The 20,548-nt window shown below is 45.3% G+C and overlaps 1 protein-coding gene across 1 annotated transcript in view; it reads left to right on the forward strand.

The window, feature by feature from the left end:
• The window catches only part of LOC139266002 (mediator of RNA polymerase II transcription subunit 12-like protein), a 799,024-nt gene that overhangs the window by 54,681 nt on the left and 723,795 nt on the right, over positions 1-20,548 (forward strand). Inside the window, exon 4 of the mRNA XM_070883728.1 lies at positions 18-177. Within this exon, the coding sequence (XP_070739829.1) occupies positions 18-177 (160 nt within the window). The remainder of the gene's footprint in view (positions 1-17; positions 178-20,548) is intronic.

Here is a 20,548-nt window from a genome sequence, read left to right on the forward strand (position 1 = left end):
TTTGCTCTTCTGCGTAGGTCCCCATCCTTAGCAAGAAGGAAGAAGTCTTTGCTTACTTGGCTAAGTATTCCGTACCGTTGTTAAGGGGAGCATGGCTGATCAAGATGACCTGTGCTTACTATGCTGCTATTTCTGAAGCCAAGATTAAGAAGCGACAGGCCACGGATCCCAACCTCGGTAATTATGCAAAAGCGCCTGTCTTTTCTGTCATTGATGTGCAGCTGGTCACTTGCATGTAAAGGAGGATATTACAGTTCAGGCTTCTTTCATAACATCTTGTGCTCGCGACAAATGGCAGTTTCCAAAAGCGGACTGAGCCCCTTATGAACTGAAACAGAACTATACAGCACAGAAAGAGGCCGTTCGACCCACAGCGCCTATGTCGGCTCTTTGAAAGCGCTATCCAGTTAGTCCCACTCCCTCCGCTCTTCATAACCCTGAAACATTTTCCTTTTCAAGTACTTATCCAAGTCCCTTTTGAAAGGTACTTTTGAATCTGCTTCCACCGCCTTTTCAGGCAGCGCATTCCAGATCATCACAACTCGCTGCGTAAAATAAATTCTCCTCATCATCCCACTGGCTTTCTATCAATTATCTTTAAATCTGTGTCCTCTGGTTACTGCCCCTCCTGCCAGTGAGAACAGTTTCTCCTTATCTACCCTATCAAAACGCCTCATAATTTTGAACACCCCTATTAAATCTCCCCATAACTTTCTCTGCTCTAAGGAGAACAACCCCAGCTTCTCAAGTCTCCCCACATAACTGAAGTTCCTCATCCCTGGTACCATTCTGGTAAATCTCCTCTGCACCCTCTCCAAGGCCTTGACATCCTTCCTAAAGTTTGGTGCCCAGAATTAGACACAGCTCTAGCTGAAATCTAACCAGTGATTTACAAAGGTTTACGATGACTTCCTTGCTTTTGTACTCAATGCTTCTACTAAGCCCAAGGGATCGGCACAAATAGATATAAATGGGTATGATCAGATAACCACGGTTTATACATCTCTGTAATGACTATCAAGGGAAATCAGGGATTGTATTAAAGCCAAGGAAGCGGCATACAAATTAGCCAGAAATAGCAGTGAACCCAGGGACTGGGAGAAATTTAGAACTCAGCAGAGGAGGACAAAGGGTTTGATTAGGGCAGGGCAGGGAAAATAGAGTACGAGAGGAAGCTTGCAGGGAACATTAAGACGGACTGCAAAAGTTTCTATAGATATGTAAAGAGAAAAAGGTTAGTAAAGACAAACTTGGGTCCTCTGCAGTCAGAATCAGGGGCAGTCATAACGGGGAACAAAGAAATGGCAGACCAATTGAACAAGTACTTTGGTTCGGTATTCACTAAGGAGGACACAAACAACCTTCTGGATATAAAAGGGGTCAGAGGGTCTAGTAAGGAGGAGGAACTGAGGGAAATCCTTTATTAGTCGGGAAATTGTGTTGGGGAAATTGATGGGATTGAAGGCCGATAAATCCCCAGGGCCTGATGGACTGCATCCCAGAGTACTTAAGGAGATGGCCTTGGAAATAGCGGATGCATTGATAGTAATTTTTCAACATTCCATAGACTCTGGATCAGTTCCTATAGAGTGGAGGGTAGCCAATGCAACCCCACTTTTTTTAAAAAAGGAGGGAGAGAGAAAACAGGGAATTATAGACTGGTCAGCCTGACATCGGTAATGGGTAAAATGATGGAATCAATTATTAAGGATGTCATAACAGTGCATTTAGAAAGAGGTGACATGATAGGTCCAAGTCAGCATGGATTTGTGAAAGGGAAATCATGCTTGACAAATCTTCTGGAATTTTTTGAGGATGTTTCCAGTAGAGTGGACAAGGGAGAACCAGTTGATGTGGTGTATTTGGACTTTCAGAAGGCTTTCGACAAGGTCCCACACAAGAGATTAATGTGCAAAGTTAACACACATGGGATTGGGGGTAGTGTGCTGACGTGGATTGAGAACTGGTTGACAGACAGGAAGCAAAGAGTAGGAGTAAATGGGTACTTTTCAGAATGGCAGGCAGTGACTAGTGGGGTACCGCAAGGTTCTGTGCTGGGGCCCCAGCTGTTTACATTGTACATTAATGATTTGGACGAGGTGATTAAATTTAGTATCTCCAAATTTGCAGATGACACTAAGCTGGGTGGCAGTGTGAGCTGCGAGGAGGATGCTATGAGGCTGCAGAGTGATTTGGATAGGTTAGGTGAGTGGGCAAATGCATGGCAGATGAAGTATAATGTGGATAAATGTGAGGTTATCCACTTTGGTGGTAAAAAGAGAGAGACAGACTGTTATCTGAATGGTGACAGATTAGGAAAAGGGGAGGTGCAATGAGACCTGGGTATCATGGTACATCAGTCATTGAAGGTTGGCATGCAGGTACAGCAGGCGGTTAAGAAAGCAAATGGCATGTTGGCCTTCATAGCGAGGGGATTTGAGTACAGGGGCAGGGAGGTGTTGTTACAGTTGTGCAGGGCCTTGGTGAGGCCACACTTGGAGTATTGTGTACAGTTTTGGTCTCCTAACTTGAGGAAGGACATTCTTGCCATTGAGGGAGTGCAGCGAAGGTTCACCAGACTGATTCCCGGGATGGCGCGACTGACATATCAAGAAAGACTAGATCAACTGGGCTTGTATTCACTGGAGTTCAGAAGAATGAGAGGGGATCTCATAGAAACATTTAAAATTCTGATGGCTTTAGACAGGTTAGATGCAGTAAGAATGTTCCCAATGTTGGGGAAGTCCAGAATCAGGAGTCACAGTCTAAGGATAAGGGGTAAGCCATTTAGGACCGAGATGAGGAGAAACTTCTTCACCCAGAGACTGGTGAACCTGTGGAATTCTCTACCACAGAAAGTTGTTGAGGCCAATTCACTAAATATATTCAAAAAGGAGTTAGATGTAGTCCTTACTACTAGGGGGATCAAGGGGTATGGCGAGAAAGCAGGAATAGGGTACTGAAGTTGCATGTTCAGCCATGAACTCATTGAATGGCGGTGCAGGCTCAAAGGGCCGAATAGCCTACTCCTGCACCTATTTACTATGTTTCTATGTTTCTAAATCAAGAAATAATGGAGACTTGTAAGAAAGGTACGGCAATAATCATAGGTGATTTTAAACCTTCATATTGATTGGACAAATCAAATTGGTAAGGTAGCCTTGAGAAAGAGAATGTATCTGGGATGGTTTCCTTGAACAGTACATTGTGGAACCAACCAGGGAGTAGGCCATCTTAGATCTGATTACTGTGTAATCAGACAAGATTAATAAATGATTTCATAGTAAAGGATCCTCCAGGAAAGAGTGATGATAGCATGGTTGAATTTCAAATTCAGTTTGAGGATGAGGAAAGTGAGTCTCAAACCAGTGTCCTAAGCTTAGATAAAGGCGATTACAAAGGTATGAAGGCAGAGTTGGCTAAAGTGGACTGGGAAAATAGATTAGAGTAAAACGGTTGATGAGCAGTGATGGACATTTAAGGAGATTTTTCATAACTCTCAACAAAAATATATCCCAGTGGCTAACTAAGGAAGTAAAGCATTGTATCAAATTGAAAACAAGGGCATACAAAGCGGCCAAGATTAATGGGGGCGGTGGGGGGCCAGAGGATTGGGAATTTTTTTTAAACCATCAAAGGACAAAGAAAAAAATAATAGAGAGAAGATGGATTATGAGAGTAAACTAGCAAGAAATATAAAAACAGACAGTATGAGCTTCTACAGGTATATAAAAAGGAAGAGAGCAGCTAAAGTAAATGTTGGTCCCTTAGAGGATGAGACTGGGGAACAGGGAAATGGCAGAGGCTTTAAACAAATATATTGTATCGGTCTTCACGGTCGAAGACACTAAAAACATTCCAATAGTGGATAATCAAGGGGCTATAGAGAGGGAAGAGCTTAAAACAATTCGTATCATTAAAGAAAAAGTACTCTGTAAAATAATGGGACTAAAAGTGGACAAGTCCCCTGGACCTGATGGCTTACATCCTCGGGTCTTAAAAGAAGTGAGACAGAGACAGTGGATGCATTGGTTGTAATCTACCAAAATTCCCTGGAGTTTGGAGCTCCCACTGCCAATGTAATGCCCCTATTTAAAAAAGGAGGGAGACAGAAAGCAGGAAACATAGAAACATAGAAAATAGGTGCAGGAGTAGGGCCATTCAGCCCTTCTAGCCTGCACCGCCATTCAATGAGTTCATGGCTGAACATGCAACTTCAGTACCCCATTCCTGCTTTCTCGCCATACCCCTTGATCCCCCTAGTAGTAAGGACTTCATCTAACTCCTTTTTGAATATATTTAGTGAATTGGCCTCAACAACTTTCTGTGGTAGAGAATTCCACAGGTTCACCAGTCTCTGGGTGAAGAAGTTTCTCCTCATCTTGGTCCTAAATGGCTTACGCCTTATCCTTAGACTGTGACCCCTGGTTCTGGTCTTCCCCAACATTGGGAACATTCTTCCTGCATCTAACCTGTCTGAACCCATCAGAATTTTAAACGTTTCTATGAGGTCCCCTCTCATTCTTCTGAACTCCAGTGAAACTATAGGCCAGTTAGCCTAAAATCTATCGTTGGGAAAATGCTGGAGTCCTTTATTAAGGAAGCAGTAGCGGGACATTTAGAAAAGCATAATACAGTCAAGCAGAGTCAGCATGGTTTTATGAAAGGGAAATCATGTTTGACAAATTTGTTGCAGTTCTTTGAGGATGTAACAATCAGGATGGATAAGGGGGAACCAGTGGATGTGGTGTATTTGCATTTCCAGAAGGCTGCCACATAAAAGATTACTGCACAAGATAAGAGCTCACTGGGTTGGGGGTAATATTATTAGCATGGCTAGAGGATTGGCTAACTAACAAAAAACAGAGAGTCGGGATAAATGAATCATTTCCTGTTTGGCAAACAGTAAATAATAGGATGCCACAGGGATCGGTGTTAGGGCCTCAACTATTTACAATCTATATTAATGACTTGGATGAAGGGACTGAGTGTAATATAGCCAAGTTTGCTGATATAAAGATGGGTGGGAAAGCAAGTTGTGAGGAGGACACAAAGAATCTGCAAAGGGATATAGACAGGCTAAGTGAGTGGGCAAACATTTGGCAGATGGAGCATAATGTGAGAAAGAGTGAGGTTTGGCAGGAAAAATAAAAAGCAAATTATTATTTAAATGGGGAGAGAATACAAAATGCTGCAGTACAGAGGGACCTGGAGGTCCCTGTGCAGTAAACACAAAAAGTTAGTATGCACGTACAGCAAGTAATCAGGACGGCAAATGGAATATTGGCCTTTATTGCAAGGGGGATGGAGTATAAAAGACAGGAAGTCCAGCTACAACTGTACAGGATATTGGGGAGGCCACACCTGGAGTACTGTTCTGATCTTATTTAAGGAGGGATATACTTGCATTGATGAGATGAAGGGGTTGACTTATGAAGAAAGGTTGAGCAGGTTGGGCCTATACTCATTGGAGTATAGAAGAATGAGAGGTGATCTTATTGAAACATAAGATACTGAGGGGGCTTGACAAGATAGATACAGAGAGGATGTTTCAACTCGTGGGGGAATCTATAACTAGGGGACATAGTTTAAGAATAAAGGGTCGCCCATTTAGAACTGAGATGAGGAGAAATTTCTTCTCAGGATTGTAAATCTGTGGAATTCTCTGCCCCAGAGAGCTGTGGAGGCTGGGTCATTGAATATATTTAAGGTGGAGATAGACAGATTTTTAAACGATAAGGGAGTGAAGGGTTATGGGGAGCGGGCAGGGAAGTGGAGCTGAGTTCATGATCAGATCAGCCATGATATTAAATGGTGGAGCAGGCTCGAGGGGTCAAATGGCCGACTTCTGCTCCTATTTCTTATATTCTTATGCGATACGCTTTATTAACAGCCTTATCAACTGCGCCTTTAATTGTCATTGTATAGGTTAATGTACCCAAATTTAACAACTGATCCCCAATCTCGTTAAATTGCCCACGGAGACTATGTTCACTGTATTTACTCATCAGACAACAACAACTTGTATTTATATAGCATCTTTAATGTAGTAAATCGTTCCAAGGCGCTTCACAGGAGCATTATCAAACAAAATTTGACACCAAGCCACATAAGGAGAATATTAGGTCAGTTGATCAAAAGCTTGTTCAAAAAGGCAGGTTTTAAGGCACGTCTTAAAGGAGGAGAGAGAAGCGGAGAGGTTTAGGGAGGGAATTCCAGAGCCTGGGGTCCAGGCAGCTAAAGGCGCAGCTGCCAATGGTGGAGCAAATAAGATGGAGGATGTGCAAGAGGCCAGAATTGTATGAGCACAGAGATCTCTGAGGGTTGTCGGGCTGGAGAAGGTTACCAAGACAGGGAGGGGCGAGGCCATGGAGGGATTTGAAAACAAGGATGAGGTTTTAAAATCGAGGCGTTGCTGGCCCGAGAGCCAATATAGGTCAGCGAGCACAGAGCTGTTGGGTTAGTGGGACCAATGTGTTTAGGTCATTGGTCAAATGGATGCAGTGGAGTAGTCACTGGCCTTTGACCATATAGGGCTAGGCCTATAAGCACAGAACTGCCCCTAATTGCCAATGTCATCCCTAAGACTGGGAAATTTGGGGGGCGAATATCATACATTAGGGTAACAAATGCTGGAAACATTCCGCAGGTCAGTCAGTGTCTATGGACGAATTAACATTTCCAAACAAAAAGCAGATGCTGAAACTTGGTCAGAGTTGCTACAGATGATGTACAGAAGCAAAAAGATATGAGCGACGGGAATTTCCTGGGATCTCCTTTTTACCCATCTAAACAGGGTTTTCCCTAAAAGATATGACGATGAAGCAAGAGAAGTTACCAGGAAATTACCGAATTAAGGCAAACAAACTTAGACGATATAAAGTTTTCACAAACTGGACAGAAGTCCAGTCATAACTGGTCATTCGTTCCTGTAAATTTCTGCTTGTAGTTTTTGTGGGGGGCCATTATTCACGCAGCCCACATTGGCGCACAAAGTGCTGGAGCTAATCGGAAAGTGAAGACCCCGAGAAGGTCTGTTGCTGTAAGGAATCTTTTCCTTTAAAGATCAAATACTTTTTCTTAATAACTGGGCAAGCAACATTTTAACCACTTTTTCAAGGTTTAAGTCGACAAAGCGTGAACGGAGCCTCCGAGCTTTTGACACCTGAGTATGTGGGAGATGCAGGTGGTCTCTGCAGTTGAATTGGAATCGGCATATTAACTACCCATATCCCTTTAAATGCCTTATAATTTGATTAACTTGGGATCAAAGGCTTACTGGGGCTTTGACTCAGATTTACTGTGACAGCTAACAGTGTCTCCGGGAAGCACTTGGATTCTATAATTTTTTGTGATGCTGGGGTGGGGAGGGGGAGGTATATGATCTTTATCTACTGACAATCTCTTTTTTACTTTGTTGAGTTAATTACACAGAAATTAGAGCACAGAAACAGGCTATTTGGCCCAGCTGGTCCATGCTCCACACGAGCTCCTCCCAACCTACCTCATCTCACCCCATCAACATATCCTTCTATTCCTTTCTCCCTTGTGTATTTATCTAGCTTCACCTTAAAGGCATCTCTGTTAGTCGCTTCAACTACTCCATATGGCAGCAGTTTCCACGTTCTCACTGTTACGTCTGTAATGTACCTATGAATGACTCCACGAGGCAATGTGTTGTACTCAAACTGTAGTGACCTTGGTCCTTTATTCGTAACTCCAGAGTGAGGCACAAGCATGGTGGCTCCCCTTTTATACAGCCCCTGTCACCAGGGCAGGAAACCCTGGTATACACCAGTTGCACCCTCTAGTGGTGCTAGCATAGTATATACACAGTGTAAACCTTATTGACAGTACATCAGGTAACAAGTCTTCATCTTATGCAACTCTACAGTGACTACACAGAGAGTATATCTATAGTCTGCATATATAACATCCACCACTCTGGAATCAAGTGATGTTGCTCCTGAATTCCTTATTGGATTTATTAGTGACTTTGGGCCCAAGTTTCCACATGATTTGCGCCTGATTTTTAGGAGCAACTGGTGGAGAACGGACTATCTTAGAAATCGCAATTCTCCACATTTTTTTTTCTGCAGTTCTAGTCAGGTAGAACAGTTCCACTTTGGAACAGAATTTTTTCTTCAAAAGGGGGCGTGTCCGGCCACTGACGCCTGATTTCAAAGTTTCCACAGTGAAAACGTACTCCAAACTAACTTAGAATGGAGCAAGTGAAGATTTTTGTAGAACTGAAAAAACCTGTTGTACACATTAAAAAATCAGGCGCAGGTTACAAATTAGGCGTCGGGAACGAGGTGGGGGGGAAGGGAAGTCATTAAATTATACAATAAATCCTTATTTATACTTATACAAATATTATACAAATAAATCCAACCTGAATAAACATTTATAAGCAAAGAAAAGATTAAATAAACCATCTTCCTACCTGTGTGAAAGTGCTTCAGCCAGGGAGAATTCTGCAGCAAGCCTCACAAAACGAGGCAGCCGTTCCCAAACGCGGAGCGGGTGGGGGGGAAGGAAGCCATTCCAGACGGCCGCCGGGCGGGAGGGAGGGAGGGGGTGGAGGCGGAGGAAGCCATTCCAGATGGCAGGAGGGAGGGAACCGACTGCCGACCAAACCGGGGGGGGGGGGGGGAGCAAGCCGTTCCAGACGGAGGGAGGGACCGAACGCGGGGGGGAGCCGTTCCGGGCGGGGTGGGGGGGGGGTAGTGCGGGCTCGACCGACCGAACGCAGCGGGGAGAGGAGGGGGGGGAGGAAGCCGTTCCAGACGGCGGGAGGGAGGGAAGGAGACAGAAGGCTGCAGGAAGCCTCAGAAATTGAGGAGCTATTTCCCGACGGCAAAAGGGGGAGGTCGTCGGGAAACGGCTGCCTCAACTTTCTGAGACTTCCTGCAGCCTTCTCAGTGCTGATGTGCTGATGGCAATGTGCTTTTATTAAAAAATGTTCAAAAACTAAACGGCTACAAAGAGCTACAAAAATGGCCGAGTGCCAATGTTTCCTTCACACTGCGCGTGCGCGAACGCTCCAACGCGCACGCGCAGTGTTGCTGGCAGGAAAAAAACTAATTTAAATAGTACCCGCCCCCTCCCACTTACAAAATCGGCGCAAGTGTAGGCTCCGCCCCCCTGGGCGCCGCGCCAAACAGACAAGGAGCTGCAGGGCGCTCCAGAATCGCGCGTTTTTTTTTCCGGCGCCGTTTTAGGCGCGAAAAATGGGCGCCCAGCTCAGAGGGGCGCCCGTTTTTTATCGTGTGGAAACTTGGGTCCTTTATCTTTTATTTATGACCTATCATTTTGGACTCTCCCAGAAGTAGAAACATCTTCTCCATGTCTACCCTATCAAACCAAAAGTATGGTTTAGCCAGGGCTCTATATAAATATAACATTGCTTTTCAATCATATTCCTCTGGAAATGAACACAAGTGCTTTGTTTGCATTTTTATGGCCCTGTTAACCTGTATCGCTACTTTTAATGATTTGTGAATCTGTACCTCTGGACCCTTTTGCTCTTCTAACCCATTCAAACGCTATATGAGGCCGAAATTGCCCCTTTTTTAAAGAGGTGTTAACCGGTTGGTCAGCACCTACCGCTCATGTCAGGGCAGAGCTGTGGACATTTGCAAAATTGCCGCCCTCTATTTTTGTGGCGTGGACTTTTCCTTCCCGCCCTGTCGGGCACATGCCGTCCTGGCCGACCGGTGACGACCCCATTTCCGCCCTGCGGGAAATTGCCCCGCAGGAGCGGGGTGGCTGCCGGTTGGTGGCCCCGACCGCTTTCCCCAGGCGGGAAGCTACTAATGGCTGGGCATCCCATCTGCCCTTAAAGGGGAGGGCGCACTGTCACGACCGCCATTTTATTTTAATTGGCGTGGTCAATGGTGCTTATGAGTCCGTCCGCCTTCCGCGCCGTTCCACTGACTTCTGCACCGACGCAGCCCGACTTCACTGTCCCGCCCCAACGATTGGAGCGGTAAGTCCCCAAGGAAATGAATGAGTGTGCCCCGTTTCTGTCAGTGAGCAATTTTGGCCCCTGGCTATCAAGACATGGAGGATTGCAGTCCTGATCTTGCTGTTAACTTTTACTGATACTAACAACAACAACGGTGTTTTTTTATATAGAGCCTTTAATCTAGTTAAAACGTCCCAAGACGCTTCACAGGAGTATAATAAGTCAAAGAATTTGAAACCGAGCCACATAAGAAGAAATTAGCGCAGGTGACGAAAAGCTTGGTCAAAGAGGTCGGTTTTAAGGAGCATCTTAAAGGAGGAAGGAAAGGCGGAGAGGTTTAGGCAGGGAGTTCCAGAGCTTGGGGCCTAGGCAACAGAAGGCACGGCCAGCAATGGTTGAGCGATTATGATCAGGGATGCTCAAGAGGGCAGAATTAGAGGAGTGCAGACATCTCTGGCAGGGGGGGGATTATGGGGCTGGAGGAGATTAGAGATTTGGAGGGGGGGGGTGGTGGGGGTGAGGCCATGGTGAGATTTGAAAATAAGGATGAGAATTTTGAAATTGAGCCGTTGCTTAACTGGAGACCTAAGCTTCTTTTTAATGTGCGCTTTCCATTCTGGCATGATTTATCAGATAGAATACTACATGATAGCTGAGCTGTTGTCTCTGGGAGCAATCCTGCCCCAAGAGAAATGCAACATATATTGGTTGACCAGAAACTTGCATCGATGGCAGGTGTCGAGAAGGGCGTGCTCGTGACCTTCTGACCTCTGCGCTAAACCAAAGAAGTGTAGGAACATGAAGAGTAAAAATAGAGTTTAGAAAGCCAGTACATCTGATGTGGCTTTTCAGATCCGGTTCTACTGAGAACTTGTGGCCATTGTTACATTAATATTTCTGAGACTGAGAAGTTTGATGAGAGGCCGTGGGACTAATTGGATAGCGTTTTCAAAGAGATGGCAGAGACACAATGGGCCAAATGGCTTCCTATTACATAAGAGATAGGAGCAGGAGTAGGCCATGTGGCCCTTCAAACCTCCTCCACCATTCGAGAAGATCTTGGCTGATCTTCAACTCCACTTTCCCGCTCAATCCCCCTGTCCCTTGATTCTCTTAGTGTCCAAAACCTATCGGTCTCAGCCTTGAATATACTCGACGGCTGAGCAACATGATTCGATGAAATGAGTTGGCTGAAAAATAATGCACCACAACTCATCAAGTTTCTATTTGAGAGTTGTTTGCTTTGATAATATTTGAAACAATAAAAAGCCTTTTAAAATGCATGTCTTAAGAAAATAAATATATATTTTATACAATGTTTGCTTTTCAGTGGTTTCTCCTGTTCCTAAATTGTAGGAGCGGGATCATTTCCTGCCCTTTGCTGTTCACATTTTTCAGTCATGAGAACATAAGAAATAGGAGCAGGAGTAGGCTATTTGGCCCCTCGAGCCTGCTCCGCCATTCAATAAGATCATGGCTGATCTCATCATGGACTCCTCTCCACTTCCCTACCCGCTTCCCAAAACTCTTGACACGCTTATCGCTCAAAAATCTGTCTATCTCTGCCTTAAATATATTCAATGACCCAGCCTCCACAGCTCGCTGGGCAGAGAATGCCACAGATTTACAACCCTCTGAGAGAAGAAATTTCTCCTCATCTCAGTTTTAAATGGGCTGCCCCTTATTCTGAGACTATGCCCCCTAGTTTTAGTTTCCCCTATGAATGGAAACATCCTCTCTGCATCCACCTTGTCAAGCCCCCTCATAATCTTACACGTTTCGATAAGATCACCTCTCATTCTTCTGAATTCCAATGAGTAGAGGCCCAACCAACTCAACCTTTCCTCATAAATCAACTGCCCTCACCTCCGGAATCAACCTTATGAACCTTCTCTGAACAGCCTCCTATGCAAGTATATCCTTCCTTCAATATGGAGACCAAAAGTGCACACAGTGTTCCAGGTGTGGCCTCAGCAGCACCCTGTACAATCAATAGGATGGTGGTCTAGCCAACTAGAGTTAGTCTTCTGTTCATTTCTCTAGTGTCCAGTTGACGAGATGAGTTGCCTCAGCTTGGTACAGTTTCTGAGTTACATGAATGTAATTGCTTACCGACATTGAGATTCATTGGTCCCTGGTGTGACACATCTGTACCACTGGAGCCATTCTGAATTCCGATTCAGTCAGGTTGTTGTATAGGGTGTCAGCCGTGGCTCAATGAGTAGCACAGTTACCTTTAAGTCAGAAGGTCATTGGTTCAAGTCCCATTCTAGGGGCCCAAAATTCACCACCATTTAGTTCCATTTTTTTTGGAGCTAAGTTAATTTTGCAAGTTTCACCAATGGTATAACACTGTCCTTAACAGATAATGGCTGTTTTTTTTAAGTACCATTTTTCTACGTCACTCGGGGTCAAACCCACCCATAACACCATTTTTGTGAGTTTCGCCAATAAGGATTTTTTTTAAGGACAGCACTAAGGACCACTTTTTAAAACCTTACTGTACCAAGTCGGAGTCCGATTGAAATTAGCGTTAACGGTGGCTTAGGGTTGATTTGTATTTATGGGACCAGAAATCCCGGCCTCCCAGGTCTGTACGGACCTGGGAAGACATCGCAAAAGCTGGTTTTCAGATTCAATGCACCTCAGCAGCCAGGGCCTTTGCATGGGCAAGATTGCGGTATTTACCCATATCTTGCCCAGAAAATGTCCTGAAAACTCTTGCGCCTGATAAAAGCAGGTGCATAGCCTACTTTTACAGGCGTAAGAGTTTTAAAATGCACAAACATAAAATAAAATTTCAAAAACACACTTTATTGTTTAAAAACCCTCCCCACTATGGTAAGCTTATTTTAAACCATAATTTTAAAAAAAATTGGAAAAGTCTTTTTTTATAATACATAAATAACTTTAATTTAAATTAATAAAAATATGTGGTGTATTTTTTCTATTTTTTATTTCTGTTTTCTTTGTTTGGGAGGGGTTTCCCAATCATAATAATGGGTACTCCAACTTTTAGAGATCCCATTATTATGAATGAGAACATACTTTACCTTGATTGGCTGCCCAGAGCCATGTGATTCCAGCTCCAGCCCTGCGCATGTCCCGACGTGCAGTCAGTGGAGGTTTCAGGACCGGGATCTCGCGTGGGCGCAGCAGGAACAGGTCGGTGCACATCTTTTAAATGTTTTACCCGATTGACCACGGGAAGCAGCCGACCGGGATTTCTCGGTCATGATGTTCCTATTGAATGTAGTGATGCAATATTATCTTTGAATTACTTCATTATAAAAGAAAGTTATTTTATTTTTAGGACTTAATATTTACTGTGATAAAATACTCAGCAGGCCAGGGATAGGGGCGGCAGCAGGGGGCCGTTTGCGCGCCATTGGCCGAGATCGTTTCAGCATCAAAACACTCCCAGAGCGGGTACAGCACTGGTTAGATACAGAGTAAAGCTCCCTCTACACTGTCCCACAAAACACTCCCAGGGCAGGTACAGCATGGATTAGATACATAGGCCCCAAGTTTCCACACGCGGCAAAACAGGCGCCCCTCCGAGCTGGGCGCCCGTTTTTCGCGCCGAAAACGGCGCCTGAAAAAAAACGTGCTATTCTCGAGCGCTTTGCAGCTCGATGTCAGCTTGGCACGGCGCCCAGGGGGCGGAGCCTACCACTCGCGCCGAATTTGTAAGTAGGAGGGGGCGGGTACCATTTAAATGAGTTTTTTTCATGCCGGCAACCCTGCGCGTGCGCGATGGAGAGTTCGCGCACGCGCAGTGTGAAGGAAACATTGGCACTTGGCCATTTTTGTAGTTCTTTGCAGCTGTTCATTTTTTAATAAAAGCACATTGCCCTTCCATGATCAGCACTGAGGTTTCTTGCAGCAGTGAGAAGGCTGCAGGAAGCCTCAGAAGTTGACGCAGCCGTTTCCCGACGGGCCCGACCGACGGCAGGGGGGCCTCCCCCTCCCCCCCCCTGCCGTCGGGAACGGCTGCCTCAACTTGTGAGGCTTCCTGCAGCATTCTCCCTGCCTGAAGCACTTTCACACAGGTAGGAACATGGTTTATTTAATCTTTTCTTTGCTTATAAATTTTTATTCAGGTTGGATTTATTTGTATAAGTATAACTAAGGATTTATTGTAGAATTTAATGACTTCCCTTTCCCCCCCTCCCCCCCCCCCCCCCCACCCCCACCTCGTTCCGGTGCCTAATTTGCAACCTGCGCCTGATTTTTTAATGTGGAGACGAGGTGTTTTCAGGCCTACAAAAATCTTCACTTGCTCCATTCTAAGTTAGTTTGGAGTACGTTTTCACTGTGGAAACTTTCAAATCGGGCGTCAGTGGCCGGACACGCCCCCTTTTGAAAAAAAAATTCTGTTCAAAAGTGAAACTGTTCTAAATGACTAGAACTGCAGAAAACTTAAATGTGGAGAATTGCGATTTCCGTTCTCCACCAGTTGCTGCTAAAAATCAGGAGCAAATCATGTGGAAACTTGGGCCCATAGAAACATAGAAAATAGGTCCAAGAGAAGGCCTTTGAGCCTACACCGCCATTCAATATGATCATGGCTGATCATTCAAACTCAGTACCCCACCCCAGCCTTCTCTCCATACCCCCGATCCCTTTAGCCGTAAGGGCCACATCCAACTCCCTTTTGAATATGTCCAACGAACTGGACTCAGCAACTTTCTGTGGCAGAGAATTCCACAGGTTCATAACTCTCTGGGTGAAAAAGTTTCTCCTCCTCTCAGTCCTAAATGGCTTACCCCTTATCCTTAGACTGTGTCCCCTGGTTCTGGACTTCCCCAACATCGGGAACATTCTTCCTGCATCTAACCTGTCCAGTCCCGTCAGAATTTTACACGTTTCTATGAGATCCCCTCTCATTCTTCTGAATTCCAGTGAGTATAAGCCTAGCCAATCCAGTCTTTCCTCATATGTCAGTCCTGCCATCCCGGGAATCAGTCTGGTGAACCTTCGCTGCACTCCCTCAATGGTAAACATGTCCTTCCTCAGATTAGGAGACCAAAACTGCACACAATACTCAAGGTGTGGTCTCACCAAGGCCTTCTACAACTGCAGCAAGACCTCCCTGCTCCTATACTCAAATCCCCTCGCTATGAAGGCCAGCATGCCATTTGCTTTCTTTACTGCCTGCTGTACCTGCATGCCTATCTTCAATGACTGATGTAACATGATACCCAGGTCTCGTTGCACCTCCCACCATTCAGATAATCTGCCTTCCTGTTTTTGCCACCAAAGTGGATAACCTCACATTTATCCACATTATACTGCATCTACCATGCATTTTCCCATTCACCTAACCTGTCCAAGTCACTCTGCAGCCTGTTGGCATCCTCCTCACAGCTCGCACTGCCACCCAGCTTAGTGTCATCTGCAAACTTGGAGATATTACATTAAATTCCTTCATCTAAATCATTAATGTATATTGTAAATAGCTGGGGTCCCAGCACTGAGCCCTGCGGCATCTCACTAGTCACTGCCTGCCATTCTGAAAAGGATTCATTTATTCCCATTCTTTGCTTCCTGTCTGCCGACCATTTCTCTCTTCACGTCAATACATTACCCCCAATACCACGTGTCTTAATTTTGCACACTAATCTCTTGTGTGGAACCTTGTCAAAAGCCTTTTGAAAGTTCAAATACACCACATCTACTGGTTCTCCCTTATCCACTCTACTAGTTACATCCTCAAAAAACTCCAGAAGATTTGTCAAGCATGATTTCCCTTTCATAAATCCATGCTGACTTGGACCAGTCCTGTCACTGCTTTCCAAATGCGCTGCTATTGCATCTTTAATAATTGACTCTAGCATTTTCCCACCAGCGATGTCAGGCTAACCATCTATAATTCCCTGTTTTCTCTCTCCCTCCTTTTTTTAAAAAGTGGGGTTACATTAGCGACCCTCCAATCCATAGGAACTGATCCAGAGTCCATGGAATGTTGGAAAATGACCACCAATGCATCTACTATTTCTAGGGCCACTTCCTTAAATACTCTGGGATGCAGACTATCAGGCCCTGGGGATTTATTGTCCTTCAGTCCCTTCAATTTCCCTAACACCATTTCCTGACTAATAAGGATTTCCCTCACTTCCTCCTTCTCGCTAGAACCTCGGTCCTCTAGTATTTTCGGGAGGTTATTCGTGTCTTCCTTAGTGAAGACAGAACCAAATTATTTGTTCAATTGGTCTGCCATTTCCTTGTTCCCCATTATGAATTCACCTGATTCTGACTGCAAGAGACCTACATTAGTCTTCACTAATCCTTTTCTCTTCACCTATCTATAGAAGCTTTTGCAGTCAGCTTTTATGTTCCCTGCAAGCTTACTCTCATACTCTATTTTCCCCTTCCTAATTAAACCCTTTGTCCTCCTCTGCTGAATTCTAAATTTCTCCCAGTCCTCAGGTTTGCTGCTTTTTTTGGCCAATTTATATACCTCTTCCTTGGATTTAACACTTTCCCTAATTTCCCTTGTTAGCCACGGTTGAGCCACCTTCTCTTTTTTTTATTTTTACGCCACACAGGGATGAACAATTGTTGCAGTTCATTTATGTGATCTTTAAATGTCTGCCATTGCCTATCCACCGTCAACTCTAAGTATCATTCTCCAGTCTATCCTAGCCAATTCACATCTCATACCATCGAAGTTTCCTTTCTTTAAGTTCAGGACCCTAGTCTCTGAATTAACTGTGTCATTCTCCATCTTAATGTAGAATTGTGCCATATTATGCTCACTCTTCCCCAAGAGGCCTCAAACGACCAGATTGCTAATTAATCCTCTCTCGTTACACAAGACCCAGTCTAGGATGGCCTGCTCTCTAGTTGATTCCTCGACATATTAGTCTAGAAAACCATCCCTTATACACTCCAGGAACAACTCCACAGTATTGCTACCAATTTGGTTAGCCCAATCATTATGTAGATTAAAGTCACCCATGATAACTGCTGTACCCTTATTGCACGTGTCCCTAATTTCCTGCTTTATGCTGTCCCCAACCTCACTCTTACTGTTTGGTGGTCTGACACAACTCCCACTAACATTTTCTGCCCTTTGGTGTTTCGCTGCGCTACCCATATAGATTCCACATCATTCACGCTAATGTCCTTCCTTACTATTGCGTTAATCTCCTCTTTAACCAGTAACGCGCTACCCCACCTCATTTTCCTTCCTGTCTATCCTTCCTGAATATTGAATACTCCTGGATGTTGAGTTCCCAGCCTTGGTACCCTGGAGCCATGTCTCCGTTATCCCAATTACATCATATCCATTAACAGCTATCTGCGCAGTTAATTCATCCACCTTATTACGAATGCTTCTCGCATTGAAACTCTCAGCCTTCAGGCTTGTTTTTTTTAACACTCTTTGTCCTTTTTAGAATTATGTTGTAATGTGGCCCTTTTTGATTTTTGCCCTTGAATTCTCTTGCTTTTCTCCTTCCTACCTTTTGCTTCTGCCTCCCTGCATTGCTTCCCATCCCCCTGCCATATTAGTTTAAGCCCTCCCCAACAGCACTAGCAAACACTCCACCTAGGACATCGATTCCGGTCTTGCCCAGGTGTAGACCGTCCAGTTTGTACTGGTCCCACCTCTCCCAGAACAGGTTCCAATTTCCCAGGAATTTGAATCCCTCCCCTTTGCACCATTCCTCAAGCCACGTATTCATCTGAGCTATCCTGCAATTCCTGCTCTTACTAGCATGTGGCACTGGTAGCAATCCTGAGATTACTACCTTTTGAGGTTCTACTTTTAATTTAACTCCTAGCTCCAGAAATTCAGTTTGAAGGACCTCATCCCGTTTTTTACCGATATCGTTGGTACCTATATGCACCATGACAACTGGCTGTTCACCCTCCCCCTCCAGAATGCGCTGCAGCCGCTTCGAGATATCCTTGACCCTTGCACCAGGGAGGCAACATACCATCCTGGAGTCTCGTTTGCGGCAGCAGAAACGCCTATCTATTCCCCTTGCAATAGAATTCCCTATCACTATAGCTCTCCCACTCTCTTTCCTGCCCTCCTGTGCAGCAGAGCCACCCCTGGTGCAATGGACTTGGCTGCTGCTGCCTTCCCCTGATGAGCTACCTCCCTCAACAGTACCAAAAACGGTGTATCTGTTTTGGAGGGAGGTGACCGCAGGGGACCCATGCACTACCTGCCTTCCCTTGCTCTTCCTGATGGTCACTCATTCCCTATCTGGCTGTGTAACCTTTACCTGCGGTGTGACCAACTCACTTAAACGTGCTATTCACGACATCCTCAGCATCGCGGATGCTCCAGAGTGAATCCATGCACAGCTCCAGTGCCGCAATGCGATGTGTCAGGAGCTGCAGCTGAATACACTTACCGCACACGTAAAGGTAGTGTCCCTGATTTCCCACATAGCAAGGAGGAGCACGGGTTTGGGCTCTCCTGCCATGCTTAACCCTTCGATTAACTTAATTTGTAACAATTCCAAAGGTTTGTTACTGCTAAGAAAAAAAAAAAAGATCAAATACTCATCAACCAGCAAATCACTTACCCGCTTGGCTGTGACGTCCCACTTTGATTTCTTCTTACTTCTTTGTTTACCTTCTGCCCCTGCCCCTGCATCAGCTAGCCTCCTCTGACTCTCCGCTCGACTGCCCGAACTCCCGCTTCTGTGGCCGCCACCTCCTCCGACTCTCGGACCTTTATAGGGCGCTCGACTGCCTGAACTCCTGCTCCTGTGGCCGCCTCCTCCGAGACTCGGGCCTTTATAGGCCGTTCGACTGCCCGAACTCCTGCTACTGTGGCCGCCTCCTCCGAGACTCGGGCCTTTATAGGCCGCTCAACTGCCTGAACTCCCGCTCCTGTGCCTTTATAGTAAAGCTCCCTCTACAGTGTCCCATCAAACACTCCCAGGGCAGGTACAGCATGGGTTAGCTACAGAGTAAAGCTCCCTCTACACAATTATATAAAAGCAGCCCTCGGCCCACATTTCCTTCCTCTGGGAACTGGAGAGAGACAGCTCCTTCCCTCCCATTTTGCCTCGCATTACCCTGGAAACCTAAACGGGCCTCACTTTTTTGGCTCTACCCTCAAAGCCAGAGATGTTCCTGCACTGTGCCAAAATGAAAAATAATTTTGGCGAAACTTCAGACTTTTTTTTTTGCCGTTATTTTGGACTAAAGAAATGGCCGTTAATCTGAAATAACGCCGGTGTGGAATTTTGGGCCCTAGAGACTTGAGCACAAAATCTGTGCTGACATCGGTGTAGTGCTGAGGGAGCGTTGCACTGTCTTGGGTGAGACTTTAAACGGAGGTACAAGAAGAGCAGGGGAATTCTCTTCAGTGTCCTTGAACATCAAAAATAGGGTGCAGGAATAGGCCAGACGGCCCCTTGAGCCTCCTCTGTCATTTGATAAGACAGCTGATCTTCTACCTCGACTCCACTTTCCTGCCCGATGCCCATATCCATCAAGTCCTGCCCAATATTTGTCCTTCAATCAACATCACTTAACAGATTATCTGTTCATGATCACATTACAATTTATGGGAGCTTACTGTTCCTGCCACATTTCCTACATTACAACAGTGACTACACGGCAAAAAGTATCAAGCGCTTTGGGAGGTCCTGAGGTTGTGAAGTGCGCTTTCTAAATGCAAGACTTTTTGTCTTCTTTACAGCTTTTATAAATTAGTGTATTGGGCCTCTAGTTCCTGACGCAGACTGTGACAATGTCCCCCTGCAGTTTTGAGCGCTTCATTTATCAGCATCCTTTGTGAAAACCCATAAATATCTTTTAATCTGGTAAGCAACCACAGGAGCAGATGTACTGGAGAGATGCAAGTCAGGGGAGTTCCCTTGGAGTGTATCTGTTTCATATTGGTGCTAACATCTTGTTTTTTGTGGGGTGGTGTTTCAGTTTCCACTGCTTGCCCTCTTGCTATGAAAGAAATGCTCCCAATTCGTCTGAGAACAGATGCACTCCATTGGGATCCCCATATTTAGAAATGCTTCTTTTTTAAAAAAAAACCAAGGCTTCTCTGTTACATGCCCCAGTGCTGAAGCCCCAGTGCTGAAGCCCCCTTTAAGTGACTGATGCGACATTGTGTTAGTCCCAAATAGGACCTTTTCACAAGTGCGTCCTTGCTTTGCATGTGGAATTCACGGTGCGGGCACTCATCATGCTGTGTGCATCCGTTTTGTCAGGCACCTGCCACACCGTTGCTTAATTAACCCTCTGTGCTCGTGCAATAAGTTCCTTTGCAAACCTGCACTTTTGATCTTGCAAATTAGTTTGCACTGTGCCATTTGCTCATTTAATATGCTGAACACGTTGACTGTATACAGGGCTAGCATTTCCACTATTATCGCCCAGTTACTGCTCCGTTACCGCCCGCTTTGGTCAAAAATGTAAATTAGCACCTTGTACCGCCCGTTTCACCTCCCGATTATCGCCGGCGGTAATTTTGGCCTCCGATTACTGCTGGCATTGCTGCAAATTTGCCACCCAGAAATCGCCCCAAATTCCCCCCCCCCCCCCCCCCCCCAGCGCTAATTTCCACCAAAAAGTATTTTTTAAGGCCCG

Source organism: Pristiophorus japonicus, chromosome 6 (genome assembly GCF_044704955.1).
Source record: "Pristiophorus japonicus isolate sPriJap1 chromosome 6, sPriJap1.hap1, whole genome shotgun sequence".
NCBI classification, from domain to species: Eukaryota; Metazoa; Chordata; class Chondrichthyes; family Pristiophoridae; genus Pristiophorus; species Pristiophorus japonicus.